The following is a 19,740-nucleotide window of genomic DNA, read 5'->3' on the forward strand; positions in this document are numbered from 1 at the left end:
TAGTTAATCAATTGTAACAAATGTACCACACTAATGCTAAAAACTGGATGTTAGAAACAGGAAATGGTATTGGTGGAGGTAGAGGTAGCATATGAAAGCAATCTACTTTTTGCTCGATTTTTCTGTGAATCTAAAATTGTTCTAAAAATTAAAGTCTATTTTAAAAGTTGTAGTAAGGTAAAATTAAAGTCTATTTTAAAAGTTGTAGTAAGGTATATATTAGTAATTCTCACACTGTGTGTCACAGCAAACTCTAGTAACAATTTAAAATATCTACCAATTACAGACTCATTAAAGATACACTCTTTTCTTAATAAAAGAAAAAAGGTAGAAAGTCATACTTCCTGTTTTCCAAACTGACTATAAAGCAACAGCAATCAAAACAGTGTGGTACTGCTATCACAGTAATCTTATTGACCAGCAGAGAGTCCAGAAATAAACCCAAGTCTATAGTCAACTGATTTTCAACAAGGATGCCAAGATAATTCAATAAGTAAAGAATAGTCTTTTCAACAAATAGTACTTAGGACAACTGGATAGCCACATGCAAAAGAAAGAAGTTGTACCCTTACTTCATGCCATATACAAAAATTAACTCAAAATGGATCAAAAACCCAAATGTAAGAGCCAAGTCTATAAAAATATTGTGAAAACATGGGAGTAAATCTTCATAATCTCAGTTTTGGCAACACACCAAAAGCATGAATAACTAAGGAAAAAATAAATTAGACTTGATAGAAATTTTAAAACTTTTGTGCTTCAAAGGACACTGTCAAGAAAGTGATAAGATAATCCACAACATGAGACAAAATATTTACAAATCACATATCTGATCTGGGACCTGTATCCAGAATATATAAAGAACCCTTACAACTAAGTAATAAAAAGACAACCCAACTGAAAAACGAGCCAAGCATCTAAACAGACATTTCTCCAAAGTAGATATACAAATGGCCCACAAGCACATGAAAAAGATGCTTGACATTATCAGCCATCAGGAAATACAAATAGACACCACAATGAGATATCACTGCACACTCACTCAGGTGGCTAGAATCAAAAAGTCAGGTCATAACAAATGTTGGCAAAGATGTGGAGAAACCAGAACCCTCATTCACTGTTGGTGGGAATAGCAAATTGTGTAGCCACTTTGGAAAACAGTCTGGCAGTTCCTCAAATGGTTAATCACAGAGTTAACATATGACTCAGTAATTTCACACCCAAGTATCTAACAGCAAGACAAATGAAAACATATGCCCACACAACTTGTATCACAACTATTATGGGCAATATTTATAACAACCCAAAAGTTCATGAACTGATGAGTGCATAAATAAAATGTGGTCTTATCCACATAATGGAAAATCATTCAACCATAAAAAGGAATGAAGTAGTGATAAATTCCACAACATGGACGAACCCTGAACACATTATAGTACGTGAAAGAAGCCAGTCACGAAAAACATACATGATTCCATTTACATGAAATTTCTATAACAGGCAAATCCAGGTATCAGTGGTTACTTAGGGTTAGGTAGATGGGTGGATAGAGAGGTGATGGCCAAAGGATATGAGGTTTCTTTTTGAAGCAATGGGCACAAATACCTGAATATACTAAAAACCACTGAATTTTATTGCTTAAACATATGAATTGTATGCTATATAAACTACATCTCACTAAAAAAAGAAACAAACCTACACATACCAGTCATCTTATTATGACAAAGGTAAACCCGGAGAGCACTGGGGGAAACGTTTTCAACAAATGGAGCTGGTTCAATTAAATATCTATGGAAAGAAAAAAATAAATCCTGTTCCCTACTTTATGCCTTACCCAAAAATCAATTCCAGATGGACTGGGTATCTACCTATAAGAAGTTAAACAATAAAGTTTCTAGGAGATATCATATAAAGACATCTTCGTGACCTTGAGTAGGCAAAAACTTCTTAACCAGGATACAGAAAAGCACTAGCCATACAGGGAAAGACCGATGAATTGAGCTACATCAAAATTTAGAGCACCTCTTCATCAAGACACCATTAAAAAGTAAAATGGCATGCGACAGAGTGGGGACAAAATGGCTGTGATGAAAATACACATATGAGACAACACCCTCATGTTCAGAATACATATAGAACTCCTGTAGAAGGAAAGAAAATAGACTTGAACAGGCACTTCTCCAAGAAAAGATGTCCAGATGGCCAAATGGATATGAAAAGGTATTTAACCACATTAGTCAGCAAGAAAATACAAATTAAAACCACAGAATATCTAAAATTTAGAGTGACAAAAACAAGTGTTGGTGAGGATTTGGGATAACAGATATTAAGAGTGTAAAGTGGAACAATAAACTTACTTCAAGAGTTCATAATTCTTCTCATTTAACCTCACGGCATTCTCTCTCCAAAATTTCTCAGATTTGTGCACAGGACTCCATTCCAACCTTCCAGATTTAAGTTCTGAACTGTATTCATCAAATGAACTATAAAAATGTTTAAAGAATTCAAGGTTTGTAAGAATCTGACAGTTACTCCAAAATTAAGCAAAATAAAATGTCTTCACTTATTATTTAATTACAAAGACTGACCATCCTGTACATTAACAAACTACCACTAAACGAACTTTAAACAGTTTAAATAATCTTTAATAAATCATGTGAAATGTCCTTCAGTGTAGTAAGGTCCAACCCTCCTGTCAAATTTGAATGCTGGGTATGAGACATAAAAATCAACACTTGCTTTCAAAATTCTTACTCCAATATATACATGAATGTGTATAAGAAAAAAATGGATAGATCTATCAGAATTTCTACCATGACACTTGAAATACTATATTTCCCAGACCAATAGGCAAAATAATATGTTATGTAAAAGCATAGTACTTTAACATAATAAACTCCATTATACTATAAATATCATAAACTATAATAATACATCACAAAAACAAAACCACACATATTGGCACAATATTTTACAATGTGATGACAAAGAGTATAGACAGAAATAATTGAATTAATCCATTACAGACTAAAGACAAAAGCCTCTGTACATATAACAAACTGCAATTCACCTTAATTTAAAAACCATTCACTGGAGAGTAACTTGATTACTCCAAGCTTTACAGTATGAAAATTTTTAATGTGGTTAGCCAGTAGACAAACACACTGTCAGAACATACTTGGACTTTCTCTCAAGTAAAAATTTAAAAAAGATGTAACCATTCAAATACTACGAGTAATTCAGTATAACCAAGCTGTACTAGATAAGTTGATCAGAGGGTACCATTTGAATAAAGCAGTAAAATACTTTAATGTAGGGCCAGTTAGTACAAGAAGTAAACTAGTATTTTTAATATTCATATCCTAATCCTATAATAGCAAAAACAGAGACCAGCCTCTTTTAGCTGCGCCCATCACCCTATTAGCTTTATGTAAATAGTATTTTTGAAATTACCAAATTCAAGGTAAAAAATCAATAATAATTAGCTAAAATGGATTAAATCATTTAGAAAGCGATCACTAATCTTATTTTTTACAAAAACAGGCCTTAAATGACTATTACAGAGAATCAGTCATCAGTTTTTAATAAACATAGTAACAGAATGTATAGCTGTGAAGCCTATTCCTGGCCTGCCTATTATAATCAATGTATCCATATTTGAAATATTTGAAATTCTAGAATAATAAAAATCATTTTTCTTCCTCCACAAAATCCATTACAAACCACTGATACAGATAACACCTCCCACCTCTGGGAAATCTTTGGGCCTTGGGATTATGGCTGCACTGAATCATCTGGTAAATACATTTCTGGAGCACATACTATGCTGAAGGCGTTCGCAGAGCAGACGGAACCTCACAACAAATCCTGCAAGGTTAACATTTTTATTACTGTTTTACAAAAAGGAAAACAGACTTGAAAAACTCAAGAAGCTTGTGCAAGGCCACACATGGAAAAAGTAGCCAAACAATTCCAAGAATCAGCCTGGCTCCAAACCCCAGTCCACCTAAGACAAGTATCTATTTCCAGAGAGTAACTCTTTAAAAAAAGTGCCAATGGTAATTTAAAAACAAAGAATACGAGTGTTAATGGAAAAGTTCATCAAGATATTATGTACGAAACAGAAAAAGAACAAGATCCAAAAGAATATGCAGAGCCCCATTTGTGGGTTGTAGGGGACAGGCAGAGAGGGGCTAGAAGGCTTTTTGGAAGCAAACACAAGAGACCCGAGGGAGAGTGAGGCGAGGCAGTGAAGATGGTGGGAGTGGCACGCAGTTCCTTCCATACTGGCTAATTCTTTCCCTGTATATACATTATTTACATTACTTTTAATATTAAAAAATGAGACAAAAGTCCTTCAAAAAGCAGGAAAACAAATACTTTCTCCATATACAGGCAAACCTCCTCCACTAATTAACAAACTACCGTTGTTGCTTAAAAAGACTCTAAGAGAAGACTCTCGAGGAGCTCCAGGGTGGAGTCACATCCTGAGGGAGTAAAGCTGGTCAGAGTTTAGACAGCAGAAAACAGTGGGAATCTCCCTAAATGAGAAGAGATAACACACAGTTCTGTCCAACTGTTGCCATGTCAGTATGATGTCTTCACAGGAGACATTAATGTATTTTAGTGAACTCTCTTGATTTGTATAGGTGACAACAAATTCAGGTTTTCTTAAAATGCTATGCAAGTCAAACAAAGTCCGACAGATCTAGCACATGAGAATTAAAAAGAATAACACACCTAAGGTCCTGGACACTCTCTCCAAGCTTTTCCAAAAGAAATTTGATATCTTCACTGATATCTTCATCATCGTACTTCTGCTGCTCCAAGTTCTCCAGCTGTTTCAGAACTTTGCACTGAATCATAGCCAGGGCATATTCTTGGCGAGTTTCTCTTTCAGTTGATTTTTCTAAAAAGTTCTGGGTTAGACAAAGTGATAGTGAGAAATTATATAATTTGTCATGTGATGTTTACAGACCTCTGCACATTCTTTTATAGTCTCTCTCCTCCTCCTATTCTCAAATTTAACTATCACCTTTAAGTGGATGACTCTATCTCAAATCCTTACTTCGCTCCTGAGTGTCTGTCCCATATCAGAAGCCTACTTCTGATCACTTTTGTATTTCCTGGATTACTAAACATCTTTAATTATTGACCCAGATGAGCCCTACAACACTGAACACGTTTACAATGAAATCCACCAGAATCCTTTCTCATGGCCTTGCTCTGGCTGTGAGCTCTCGTTTGTTGCCCACCTAGAGCACACAGGATACTAAGAAAGAGAGTTTCTTCAAGTTCGCAGTCAAGCCAAGTTCTCCAGTTCCCAGTCTGTCACCATTTTCCCTCGTCTATAATAAAACTGTAAGTGCACAAGGCACAACAATTTTTAAAACTCCCTTGTTTGAACAATTATCAGAAAAGTTTTGCAACATTCAGGCAAATTTCTGAGTTCTCTTCTAGGATTTTCTATTTTTAAGAGTACTTAAGAAAACAGCAAAAGAATCCACAAATTTGTAACAATAAGCTGTCATGGAATTAAGCAATGTTTCTAAGTAAGGACCAGGCTAAACTCTTGGAACAAGAGGCAACAAGACAGACCTCTGTTTTCAAAAAAGTTACTTTCACAAAGCTGGTTTAAAAAGCCTGTCAAATTAAAAAAAAACACACACAGTAACAATTAACTCCAATTGTAACAAAATTTGAATTTTTTTCTTTTTACAAGTTAGTTCTATCCCTAATAATGAGGCTGAACAAATGCACAAAGTGATTTAGCTTAGCATGCAGAAGTCAGTGAAACCAATGCCCACCAATCTTCCCTTTATGCTTCTACCAGATTTTAAGTACCCTGAGAGTAGTTTGCCTTATTTTTCTTTCTATCACAAGTGCTCGGCTCAGAGTTGACATTTAATAATAAAATATTTGTAAACCTAATATTCCTCCTCAGTGCTTACATCTATAGATAGGAGAAATTACTTGCAATCCTCCTTATTATGAATAGATGAGTAGAGTAACAGCAACAGTATAACTAAATTAATTTGCTTTTAAAATTACTTCAAAACTAAAACATGAATGTCCACTCAGGTATGATGGATTTAAGAACCTACTGAACCAACCTCTCTCTGGCAGAAAACAACTATAAAACCTGAACAGACTGAAAAAGCAACTACTTAAAAAAACAGTAAATAGAAGCAGACACACTGGTATGAAGTTCATACTCACATACAGTAGGGAAGTCAAGGAACAATACAAGTACGTTCCTGTCACTGCAATTTTTATCCTGAAGCTAAGGCACAGTGGCAGAGAAGCCACAGAAAAGCCAAAAATAGTCTTTCTTGCCTGGGGAACCAGAAAAGTGAAGCTGGAAAAACATGAACGCTGAGGGGTAAGGCTGGGGGGAGCCCCAGAAAACAAAGAGCAATAAAGGAGACCCAAATCCTGTCTGAATACAGCTCCAGAATGAACCAGACACTAGAACTAACAAAGACTTCAAAGCAATTATTATAAAAATCCTCAATGAAATAAAATGCTTTCAATACATGAAAAATTTCAAACAAAAAACATATAAATTATTTAAAAAGAAACAGAAATCCCAGAAGTAAAACTACAATTTCTGAAATAAAAAAAATCAGCTGATGGAGTTAAGAACCAAGTGGAGATAAAACAGAAAAAGAGTAAGTGAACTTGAAAATGGTTAAAATTATCCAAGGAGAAGAATAAAGAGATAAAAGATTTTTTTTAACAAATGAATAGAGGCTCAGTAATCTGTTACATATTATCAAATGACCCAACATATGAGCAACTGGGATACCAAAAGGAGAGGAGGAAGAGAATGGGGCTGATATTTTATTTAAAGAAATAATGGCTGAAAGTTTCCCAAATTCAATGTCAGAGAAATTTTCAGACACAAGATGTCCAGTGAACATCAAGCCCAAGACTACTGAAATTAACAAAACTTCCATCTACTTAAAGTAGAAAGTATTCATTTCAGAGAGAGAGGACAGTTCAGTTTGAATTGTTATCTTAAGTCAGAAAAACAAAACTACGATTCTGTGATATTTTCATCAGGTTACTTCTGAATTTCTATCATGTTACTGTTTTATCCTTTCATGTAAAACATTGTGAACAAAGTGTATATTTACTGGTTCAATTTTGAATATATTCCAGAGACTCCATTTCCAGGAATGGTAAAGTGGCTTCTATCAGATCAACCCTTCCATAGAAATCAACTATAAAATCTGGATGAAATATAAAAGATTACCTGAAGGAACAAAAGGTAGCAGAAACTAGAATGGAGTCTAGATATGAAAAAAAGAAAGGAATGGCACTAGGAAAATTTCTAGTTTTATATATGGCTCTCCTCCTGAAGATAGGCTCCACTCAGAAAAATTCAGGTAAAACTCAGACAGAAACCACAGCCTCAATCGCCTAAGGAGACAGAGGACAGTTTAGAGTGACGATAGCAGCTAGAAAGTGAGAGGAGAAATCAGAGAGAAACAGAGGACAGTTTAGAGTGACGATAGCAGCTAGAAACTGAGCGGAGAAATCAGAGAGAAACATAAAGGAGACCTAAATTCTGTATATGAACTCTGCCCAAATCTCTAGCTGACCAGGGACCTATGCAATGCAAGGACAGACTCCCAGCAGCCCAACTACATCTAAAAGAACTGAAAAAAAGATTTAAGCTGCTTCTCACCACAGGAAGAGAGAGCTTGGAGTTGGAGCCCAGCCAAGTTAACCGCCTGCTAAAGAACCTCAATGTCCTATGGAGAAACATAACAGAAACCAGTTCTAGGATTATCATTTACAACATTCAGAATATACTCCCAAGTTAATAAGCATATGAAGAAAGAGGAAAATGTGACCAACATTCAAGAGAAAAGTCAGAGAAAGACCAACCCTGAGATGAATTAGATAGTGGAGTTTGCAAAAACAGATTTAAAGTAAACATTACGACTATGACCAAAGAAAAAAACGGTACCAATAAAAAAGCAACAAAAGAAAGTTCAGTGGAGACACAGACACTAAATTCCCAAATGGAAATCCTAGAAATAAAAATATAGATGATTTGCCATTTTAAAATTTACAAATGAGCCTAAAAGTAGACTGGAGATAACAAAGGAGTCAGTGAACATGAAGACAGAACAATAGAAATTATTCAATTCCAGAGACAGATAGAAAAAAATACTGTTTATTCCCTCCCACAAACAAAGTGAACAAAGGCTCGGTGACTTGCAGTGCAATATCAAAAGGTCTAATTTAAGTGGAATTAGAATGCCAGAAGGCAAGGATAACTAAAAAGGTGCAAATGTATACCTGAAAATATAATGGCCAAAATTTTCCATCTTTAGCAAAAGATACAACTCTACAAATCTATAAGTTCAGTAAAGGTAGATACAAATAAAACTAAATCCAGACACATCACAGTCAATCTTCAGAAAACCAAATATAGTAAAATTTTCATAGCAACCAGAAAAAGATAACACATTATATACAGGGAACAAAAACACAAAGGAAAGGTGACTTCTCGTCAGAAATGATGGAGATAATTCTGCTGAGAGAGAGCATTAAAAAAAGAGAGAGAAAAATAAAGGAGAGAGGTCAGAAGAAACTGGAATGATATCTTGAAAGTACTGAAAGAAAAAAAAAAACAGAACTATATCCAGCAAAAATATCCTTCCAGAATAAAGGTAAAATAAAATCATTTTGTATAATAAAACTGAGATAATCAGTCACCAGCAGACATACGCTGGAAAATATCCAAAAGCAGGGATTGGCTAACATTTTCTGTGAAAGGCCGAAGAGTAAATATTTTAGGTTTTGCAGTCTCTGTCACAACTGCACAATTCTACTATTACAGTGCAAAAGCAGTCATTAAAAAACATAAATGAGCAAAGCAGTGTTCCAATAAAGCTTTATTTATAAAAACAGGTGGACCACATTTGGCCCATAGGCTTCCAAAGTTTGCTGATCCCTGGGCTAAAGAAAATTCTGCAGCTACAGGAAAGTGATACCACAAGCGGAAAGCTGAGTGTCCAGAAAAGAAAAAAGAACTGCAGATATCATATTAATATATAGCTGGATAAATATAAAACACTATTTTCCCTCTTTACTTCCATAATATACATGAGATTGCTTAAAGCACAGGTTAAAACCCTGTATTGTAGGGCTTACAACATGTAAATACAGTAATATGACAACTGTAGCATGAAAGACAAGTGCTTACATTTTCCATAAGTTAATACAATAGAAAGGATGTGGACTGTGACTCCAAAATCACCTCTAAGAAATAAAATAGTGCAAAAAGAAACAGTTAAAGACCCCAAAGAAATGTTATGATAATTTTTAAAAATTTATTAATATATAACAGATGGACTTATTTGGGGAGTACATGTGACATTTTGATACAATCATATATAATTTATAATTATCAAATCAAGGTAATTGGGATGCCCACCACTTTAAACATTTATCTTTTCTTTATGTTGGGAACATCTAAATTATTATCTTCTAGCTATTCTGAAATATATAGTAGATTACTGTTTACTATCAACCTGCTGAATTGTACAACATTAGGTCTTATTTCTTCTATATAACTGTATTTTTGTACCCATTAACCAATCTCACTTCATCCCCTCCTATCCTGGTACCCTTCTCAGCCTCTGACAACTGAAGATTATTCAGCCATAGAAAAGAATGAAATCCTCTCATCTGCAGCAACATGGACAGAACTGGAGGTCATTACGGTAAGTAAAATGAAATTTTTAAAGGATGCACTTAACCCAAGAGAAGCAAAAATGGAAGGCAGAAGAACAAAAAAACAGATAAGCAAAGAGAAAACAGAGAGTAAAATGGCAGGCCTAAATCCAATCATATCAACAGTTATTGTAAATGCCAGTGAACTAAATACTCCAGTTAAGAGGCAGAAAATATTTGATTAGATAAAAATTTAAGACCCAAGAATGTGTTGCCTAAAAGAGACAAACTAAATATGACACAGGTAAGTTGAAACTAAGTAGGAAAAAGATATAGCATGCAACCATAAGCATAAGAATGCTGGAGTGTGATATTAACTTCAAATAAAGTAAACAAAGAGCATTACCAGTGATAAAGAAGGATGTTTCACAATGATACAAAGGCCAATTCACCAGGAAAATGTAACATTCGTAAGTGTTTTAATTACAGAGCTTCAAAATTCGCAAAACTGAAGAGACAAATCCACAGTAATAGCTAGAGATTTTAACAGCTCTCTCAGCAATTGATAGAACCACTAAACAAAAAAATCAGTACACAGAAGATCTAAATAACACTGTCAACCACCCTGACCTAAACGACACAGAACACAACTCCACTTGCAAAATATGCATTCTTTTAAGTGCACTTGGTACATCCACTATGACAGACTATAAGACAAGCCATAAAATGAGTCTCAAATTTTGAAGGGTTGAATTCTTACAGAATATGTTCTTAACCATAATGGAATTAAGCTAAACACCAGTAACTTTCTACTTGGAAATTTAACAATGCAATCCTATGTAATCCAAAGTCAAAGAAGAAATCATGATGTATGACACTAATATTATTACACGCTTGTCTCCTTTACTAAAATGTGAGATCCTAGTAAATAGGACATACTAGATATCACAGATTATTTTTAATTCTTTTCTTAATCCCCAGTTCCTTGTATGACTACTACAAACTATTCTCTTTCAGAACACCTGTTATTTCTTTCTAAACAAATTATTTTCTGAGACCTTCAACTATGGGGAGGCGTAAATCTGTTAACCTCTTACTCTTACAAAACTCTTCCTCTCTTCCTTTCCTTTTGTGAGATTTCACTTATTTTTCTACTAAACTTTCTATGGTCTTTTCAGTTACTTTACCTATTACCCTCTCTTCTAACTTTAGAAACATATCAAAGCTCTTTTGTTTGTATGTTTTGTTAATTTCATTACATGTATTTGTTGACCAGAGAATTAAACTCCATCTTTAAGATATTATCGGCTGAACCCGATGGCTCATGCCTGTAATCTCAGCACTTTGGGAGGCCAAGGCAAGCGGATCACCTGAGGTCAGGGGTTCTAGACCAGCCTGGTCAACACAGTGTAACCCCATCTCTACTAAAAATACAAAAATTAGCCAGGCGTCGTGCTGCACGGAAGGCTGAGGCAGGAGAATCGCTTGAACACAGGAGGTACAGGTTGCAGCGAGCTGAGACCACACCACTGCACTCCAGCCTTGGCAACAGAGTGAGACTCCATTTCAAAAAAAAAAAAAAAAGATATTATCATAACTAATGGCTTCAACTATAACTTCAACACATTCAATAACTAATGTAGAACAGTCCTATGGTATTCTTCTAAAATGAACTTCTCTTTCAATTGTCCAAGATAACAGCATTTCAAAGATTAGTCATTTTTGATTCTCCCTTTTTCTTCAACTGTGTCAAATCAATCATTAAGCCTTCTCTATTCTTCTTTAAATACATATTCTCATTTCATTGCTTCATCTTACTATAAAAAATGAAAAGAAGGAATAAATGGGTTACAAAAAGTAGTTAAGAAACTGAATCTGCCAGAAACAATCTACTTAATCTGGCAGCAACACTTTCTTTGAAATACGTTATTCTTTCTCTAAAAGTAAATGATATCTTCACCTCAACAAAAGCAAAAGTGACCAATCCAGTATAAACATCATTTTTGCCTTTGGCAAATTAATGGTGCAGAGGGATATTGACATCTCTAAGAACAAGGTGGAATCAGGTGACAATTCAGATCTTTCTGTCAGCAAAACTGAACTGCTGGCCTTGTAAAATATATGTGAAAGCAGTGCTTCGAAAACCATTGGTGGTGAAGACCGGTTTTGCTTGTTTTTTGATTTTCAATCACTCATGAACAAATACTTTTATAAAACACAGTAAGAATAAATTTTAAGACATGTAAAATACAAGTTCAATTTTCCTATAAAATTCAATAAACCATTATTCTGTCAAATTCCCACAAGTTTCTATGCTTTCTGTACTTATGCTGACTTTCACTTTCTGTACTTATCCATTGCAGGTTACTAACAAACAGTTCACTGCACTGCACTGATAATGTGGACCACACTTTAAAAAATGCTGTATTAAAGGACTCACCTCAAAATTTAAAAAGTCTCAGTCTTACGTCAGACCTCATCCAAACCTAGTATCTACTAAGCAAGATAGAGGTTAGGCAAAGAGGTTGAGGCAGAATTCCTGAAACAGGGGATAAGCGACAGACTCTAGAATAAAATTTCTTCCTGGCAATACTTCCATAGCAGTGGCCAGAACAGCTCCACACACTCAGCCTAGAGCTAGCCTCTTTGAAAGGGTTATTACTATGAACTGCCTGCATGGAAAAATGCATGTACATGTGTGTGCATGTTTATGTCTAGTGAGTATACATGTGTAGATGTGAATTAAACATCATGATTAGTCTATCTAATTTGGCTGTAATTCTTAAGCCTTTCTGATGAAAAGCATATCACTGTAAAAATATGATTCACTTTATCTGACATATAACGTAGGCTTTTGACTAAGCAGAGCCCAAAAGAGAAATCAAATGCACAACATACAGATGTAAAACTCTAGGCAACAAAGATGATCTTCAATGTCTTTATCAGTCACAGCCCTAAAACATCCTAATTTATTTTAGAACCTAAAGACTGACAAATCAATTTAACCAACAGCAGTAATATATGCAGAGACCTGGAGTTCACCATGTACTATGAATAAATGAGATGGACATTTTCAAAAATAAAATTCATCCAGCCAAATGGAAAACTAATAATAATCATTAGCAGCTGCTAGATTTGTTCAGCTCCAGTAGTTCAGCAAGCTTTCTAAAGCCTCCCACAAAAAAAACATTTCCCTAAGTTTTAGGATGTGTCTATACTATCTTCAAATAACCTCATCAGTAAAATCTTTTTTGAAGGTTATAGGAACTTGAAAATGACTTTAAAATCATCATTTTAAAATAATTTGATGGTATAAATCAAATGGCTTTACTATGTCTTTATCAATGGCTCAATTTTAGTTCCACTGTGCATATCAAAATTGTGGATGTCTAAAGATGTTTCTTCTTTTCTGCTCTTCAGCATATTCACATAATGATTGCATTACCCCCAAATTTAGTGTACTGAGAATCTAAAAAAAAACTAGTATTTCTGCCACATTGGATTGGGTCTATTTTACATATTCTGGAAACCAAAATTAGACAATAGAGCGCCATACAATCATTAGATTTCTATGTATTATAGAGTAACAAATTTGCAATTTAATATAGTTTTATTTATTTATTTATTTATTTAATTTATTTATTTTATTATTTTTTTTTACTTATCTTTAAGTTCTAGGTACATGTGCATAACGTGCAGGTTTGTTACATATGTACTACTATGCTGCCATGTTGGTGTGCTGAACCCCTCACTCGGTCAGCACCCATCAAGTCATCATTTATATCATGTAATAAATAAAGATTTTTAAATCTTCTAAATATTAGTAACATATTCATGCTGTCTCTTTTAAATCAAACAAAACAGCACTAGATCTTTACCTGTGGGCTTAATATTAACTTCCAACTTACAGAGATAAAGAGGAAAATGTTATTATTCCATGATTTTATGGAGAAAAAAGGCAGGGAAATAAATACATACTGTGTATTTACTATTGCAGACACTTTAACTGTTATTTCATGGATTCCTTACCTAATGTTTAAATGAGTTTAAATGAGTTAAGTACCATCTACCACCTTTCACCATAAAGAAACTAGCTCTGGGAGTTCAAGCCACTCTCCCAACACTAAACAATCAAGTGCTGGAATTCACACCTAGGTCTATCCATTCCAGAGAGACTCTTGTCTATCCTTCTACTGCGCCATTACGAAAGAGCTACTCTACTCTATTTCTCAAATTTCCATAAAAGTGCATAATTAATTCAGAAAGCTCCCAAATGAGGTCAAAAGAAAAAAACTTAGGAATCTCAGTCTGGCTCTACACTTATGGTGACTTTTTGAGCTTTGTATATCGTAAACACAGTGACTTCATCAAGTTACTCTATCAAAGGTTTAAACAAAATGCAAAGGTTCTGAGAAAAGGTATTCTATCTTTTGCATCTTTCCACACACTTAGTAACCAACAAATTGCCTTACACATATTTGGTCTTCAATAAACATCTGATGCACTGATAGACAGATGAATAAATACAAGAGGAAAAATGGAAGAGAAAAGGAGAAGGAAGAACTTAAAGGCAGGATTCAATTAACATCAACTAACATCTCTCTTCTGTGATATTACAGTATTAGATATGTGCTTCCAATAACCTTTTATTTTAACTAATGATTCAAAACGAAAAATAATGGAAAGGAGGAGGAACTAAGTGGGGACAAAAAAGTAGGGTATGTGGGAAGCTTAGATAGAATATCATATAATGATTAAAGCAGCTTTTGCTGGACTTTAGATTAAATCTCAGCCCACTATTAAAAAGTAGTACCTAGGCCAGGTGCAGTGGCTCACACCTGTAATCCCAGCACTTTGGGAGGCCGAGGCACGCAGATCACTTGAGGTCAGGAGTTTGAGACCAGCCTAGCCAACATGACGAAACCCCGTCTCTACCAAAAATACAAAAATTAGGTGGGCGTGGTGGCACATGCCTGTAGTCCCAGCTACTCCGGAGGGCTGAGGCAGAATTGCTTGAACCCGGGAGGCAAGAGGTTGCAGTGAGCCAAGATCATGTCACTGCACTCTAGCCTGCGCAATACAGCAAGACTCTGTCTCAAAAAGAAAAAAAAAATTATTAGTACCTGGTTTTCATAGAAACTTGCAGCACTTAAAATATTTTCTAAATAATAAGTCATGTAGTCTCTTGAAACTCAGAGAAAAGATATAAGGGAAAGAATATTCTTTGAAAAAACAGGACAGCTAAAATAAGACCCCGACTTCTATTACTGCTCTTCCCCACACCTCTGTTTCACCTTAAATAGACAAGTTATTAACAAATTATCAAAAGCCTATAACAAGAAATAATTATAAACTTTTACAATCTTTAACAATTTGAAATATAGATATTTTAACTCCAAAAACTATATAGCATACAGAAAAGAACAGGTAGAGGTAAATGCCATATTAACTACTTAGGAAACTGCTGACCTTTCCATTGCCCATCAGAGAAAGTCACACAAAAGATAATAAAAACAATAATAATTGTTTTTATCAATATCCTTTCTAGGATAACAACATCCTTTCTAGGATAATCTAATTGCAAAGACATTGAGTCAAAGGTAACCATCTTTCCTAACAGTTTAGCAATTACAAAATATACCTCCTTTTCTGAAAAAAGTTTTCAGTACCAAGTTTATTAACAGCTTCCAATTTAGACAAAAGTCCACGTACTAACAGAAAATAGGGACCCTCTCTCTCCAGTCTTGCTTTCTGTGATATGTTCATCAAATTAAGTAAACATGTTTTTACTTTTCTCTTAATTTTTAAAATGTGAACATTTAGTAACTGGGCCAGTCTTTACTTCCAGGTAACTTTTTCATTGGATTGCAATTCCCTTGTAAATAACACACTTTCACTCCAAAAGGCTTTTCACTATTCTTTCTGTCTAGGTAACATCCAAAGACAAACCCCACAGAGACAACCATATGAACCCAGTGTTCACATAACCTGAAGTAAGTTCACCATGACTGCTGTAGCCCTGGTGCCAACAACCACCCCACGACCAGCCCTTTATAGTCACAAATATTTACTGAGGGTCTATTAGGTGCCAAAGGTTCATTTAGCACACATTTTTCAAAGGGTATTATCATGTGAGCATCAACAAAGTAATGGATGTAGGAGAGATGATATTACTCTAACAGGACACATGAAAAAAACTAAAGCACAGAGAGGCTAAGTAACTTGGCCAAAAGCCTGGAGGCCAGCCCAACAGCCCAGAGAACCTGACTGCCACTGCACATGCCAGGACACTCACTACAGGCCTGAGTGCATACAGACTTTGTAGTGAGGAACGTCAAGCATGATTCACCCAAATCATGAAGAGATGAGATTTCAACGACTCCTTCAGCTATTCAGTGCCTACCACAATTCACCCAGAGTTGAAGCCTAGTTGTATGCAGTAAAGGAACAGAGATAAACTGCAGGTTTTAAAACATCAAGGGGGTTCCATATGTGGGAGTGATATTGTGGGTAATTTACAATTTTACTTAATATTTTTCTATCGTATCTTTTAACCATAAAACCATATTATTTTTATAACAGTAAAAGATCAAACTAGCTCTATTTTTGCAAATGGTAGATGCTTAATTTACACTAGAAGATTCTGACAAAATAAAGGCTCCTGTGACAACTGTAGAATTAGAAAAAGGAAAGACAAGGGAGAAACTCAAAACTAAGACAAATGAAACAGAAGGAGCATTAAGCCCTCAGAGAACAAATTTATTGAATTGAAAAGATGCAATATCTATTGTGCCACAGAGAACAAATTTAAAAGAGGAATCAGATATTATTCCATGTTCCCTCAGAGCAGGAGAGTACAGAATAAAGTGCTAAAAGTAGATCTGACAAAGGGTCTTATTTGAAGGTGCCATGCTTGGTGAGTGATGCCCAAGAGTGTGAGCACAAGTTAGTGTCAGATGATTACCAGGATGACTGAAATATTCATGTTGGCCCCACTAGTTCTATGCCCAGAGTGGTAGGGGCAAAAGATCCATTCACAGAACAAGTCTGTGCCTTCAGAAAGTAAACAGCCACAAATCCCAGGATTGCATCTTCAAGAGCCAGGTTCATATGCTGCATTTACTCTCTCAGAATTCACCTGGGTCAGGGAAAGGAATAACAAATCCTACAAGAACAAATTACTGATGATTGTAGAAGATTCTTTCTTCACTTGTTAACATTCAACCTCTCCCCACCGTTGCACTTCCAAGATAACTATTCCTGGTTCAAAAGGCCCCTTGAGCCCTCTCTTCTCCTCACACCCCCGTTCAAAAGGCCCCTCGGGCCCTGTCTCCTCCTCATGCCCCTCCTCTGGCTGTCCACCTCTCTTCTACTGCCTTTCCTCCCTTCGTCACTCATCACTGCATTGCACTGGCATTGCTTATTCATGTCGACTGTCTTCACCAAACCATAAGACCTTCGATGTCCAGCTCTATCCTGGTCATCTGTGTCCCCTAATAATTAGCATAGCCCCTGGCACATACATGGAATCCAAAACTGTTTTGTGATTTAGGAGAGATTGGCAAAAGACTCCATTTCTGGAATTTTTTACTTTAAATAAATAAGAATATGGATAATGAAGCACTTAAGTAGAAGAAAAAAATACATTCAGTTTACCTACTAAAATACTTCAAAGTAAAGCCTCATTAATACAACCTTAACGACTTAAGAACTGATTATTATTTTAGCTGGACTGAAATTTACTGTGACAACTCATGTGGACAGAGTGTGCAGGAAGTACGAAGAGCAGAGCCACCATGGGGAGGGAGAGAAGCAAGGAGGCTCCGCATTTGCCTGTTTCTCAAGAGTGAACTTCAAGGACCACAGAATGATTTTATATGAAAAGAGTGTTACTTTCATAAATAAACATAATGGAAAGAAAATCTAATGCCCAGCCTAACACCTGGTCAATAGCTGGTCAGTGATTATCACACCCAGCAGGCCACACCTGGATCTTACTGTACAGTCTCTCAGAATCCACACTGAACACCACTCCTCCATGCCATCACTCACTCACTCAGCCCTTGCAGGCAGCCAGGAAATACACAGGGCTCAACACATCCAGCTGGTATTTTAAGCAAAGAAATCTTCCCCTGATGTTAGCTTTGGTTTTCCTTTTCACGTTTCCCCCTTTTTAATGCCAGTCTTAAGGTTCCTGAGAAAATGCAACAAGACAAGAAAAAAAGGAGATGGCAGGGTGGTTAAGAGGACAGCTTTGGAGCTGGGCAGATCTCAGTGAAATTCCAATCCTTTCACTTACTGAGGAATTATCTCCGAGTCTTGGTTTCCTTATCAATAAAATAAAAATAGTAATAGAACTTATTGGGTAATCATGAAGCTTAAATAAGGCAATGCATAAAAATTACTTAATAAATTTTAACAATTATTATTCTCTGCATCAAAGACAGATTAACATGATGGTTAAAAGCATGCATCATATTGCCTGAGTTTAAATTCCTGCTCTGCCACTTTCTAGCTATTCCGGCAAATTACTTAACCTCTCGTGTCCTAGTGACCACTAAATGGAGTTCCTGGGACAATTATATGTGGAATACATTTAAAGTAATTAGGACAGTGCCTGACACAGAATAAGCTCTCAATAGACATTAGCTGTTATTAACTACAGACATCTAGAAAAGAGTTCCTGCACATCAAATTTTAAAATTTGGAAGGTGACAAATGCTATGAATAAGCAATTTATAGAAAGAATATAAAAGGCCAACAATATTAAAAGATGCTCAGCCTCATTCATTATTAACGGAATGCAAATTTAAAACAATGATTTAGGCCGGGCGCGGTAGCTCAAGCCTGTAATCCCAGCACTTTGGGAGGCCGAGACGGGCGGATCACGAGGTCAGGAGATTGAGACCATCCTGGCTAACACGGTGAAACCCCGTCTCTACTAAAAAAATACAAAAAACTAGCCGGGCGAGGTGGCGGGCGCCTGTAGTCCCAGCTACTCGGGAGGTTGAGGCAGGAGAATGGCGTAAACCTGGGGGGCGGAGCTTGCAGTGAGCTGAGATCCGGCCACTGCACTCCAGCCTGGGTGGCAGAGCGAGACTCCGTCTAAAAAAACAAAAACAAAAAAAACAAAAAAAAAACAATGATTTAGTTTTCCAACCAAGATTTTGTAAAATTAAAAGAAGGGTAATATTAAATCATAGTGAGCAGAAAAATATGCACTCCCAATATATAGTTGATGGAAATGTAAATCTACACATTTTTGAAAAGTGTATGATATTATCTACCAAAAGTGTAGGCCAGGTGCTGTGGCTAACACCTGTAATCCCACAATTTTTGGAAGGCTGAGGGAGGAGGACTGCTTGAGCCCAGCAGTTCAACATCATCTTGGGCAATGAAGCAAGATCCCTTCTCTACAAAAGATTTTATTTTTTAAATTAGCCAAGCTCAGTGGCATGCATCTACAGTCCCAGCTACTTGGGAGGCTGAGGCAGGAGTATCCCTCAAGCTCAGGAGTCCGAGGTTGCAGTGAGCTATGATCACGCCACTCTAGTCCAGCCTGGGTGACAAGAGTAGAAACCCTGTCTCAGAAAAAAAAAGGTGGGGTGCAGTGGCTCATGCCTGTAATCTTGGCACTTTGGGAGGCCAAGGCAGGTGGAACACCTGAGGTCAGGAGTTCGAGAACAGCCTGGGAAACATGGTAAAACTCTGTCTCTACTAAAAACACAAAAATTAGTTGAACGTGGTGGTGCATGCCTGTGATCCCAGCTACTCAGGAGGCTGAGGCACGAGAAATGCTTGAATCCAGGAGGTGGAAGTTGCGGTGAGCCGAGATTGCACCACTACACTCCAGCTTGGGCAACACAGTGAGACTGTCTTAAAAAAATAAAAATAAAAAAGTATAAAAACACATTATTTTGACCCAGCAGTTCCATCTCCAGAACTAAATCCAAAAGAAATATTCATCAAAGTGGGCAAACATATGTAAAAGAAACTAGAAACACCACCACATGGCCATCAATAGAGCACTGGTTAAATACACAGCTT

General features: G+C 36.1%; 1 protein-coding gene across 2 annotated transcripts in view; it reads right to left on the minus strand.

Moving 5' to 3' along the window:
- Positions 1-19,740, minus strand: part of ATP6V1H (ATPase H+ transporting V1 subunit H) — a 121,514-nt gene that overhangs the window by 44,064 nt on the left and 57,710 nt on the right. For both annotated transcript variants that reach the window (XM_017855291.1, XM_017855292.1), the window contains 2 exons: positions 4,741-4,919; positions 2,358-2,483 (listed from right to left, as the gene is read on the minus strand). In XM_017855291.1, the coding sequence (XP_017710780.1) occupies positions 2,358-2,483; positions 4,741-4,919 (305 nt within the window). The remainder of the gene's footprint in view (positions 1-2,357; positions 2,484-4,740; positions 4,920-19,740) is intronic.

This window comes from Rhinopithecus bieti, unplaced genomic scaffold, assembly GCF_001698545.2.
Source record: "Rhinopithecus bieti isolate Rb0 unplaced genomic scaffold, ASM169854v2 scaffold_40655, whole genome shotgun sequence".
NCBI classification, from domain to species: domain Eukaryota; kingdom Metazoa; phylum Chordata; class Mammalia; order Primates; family Cercopithecidae; genus Rhinopithecus; species Rhinopithecus bieti.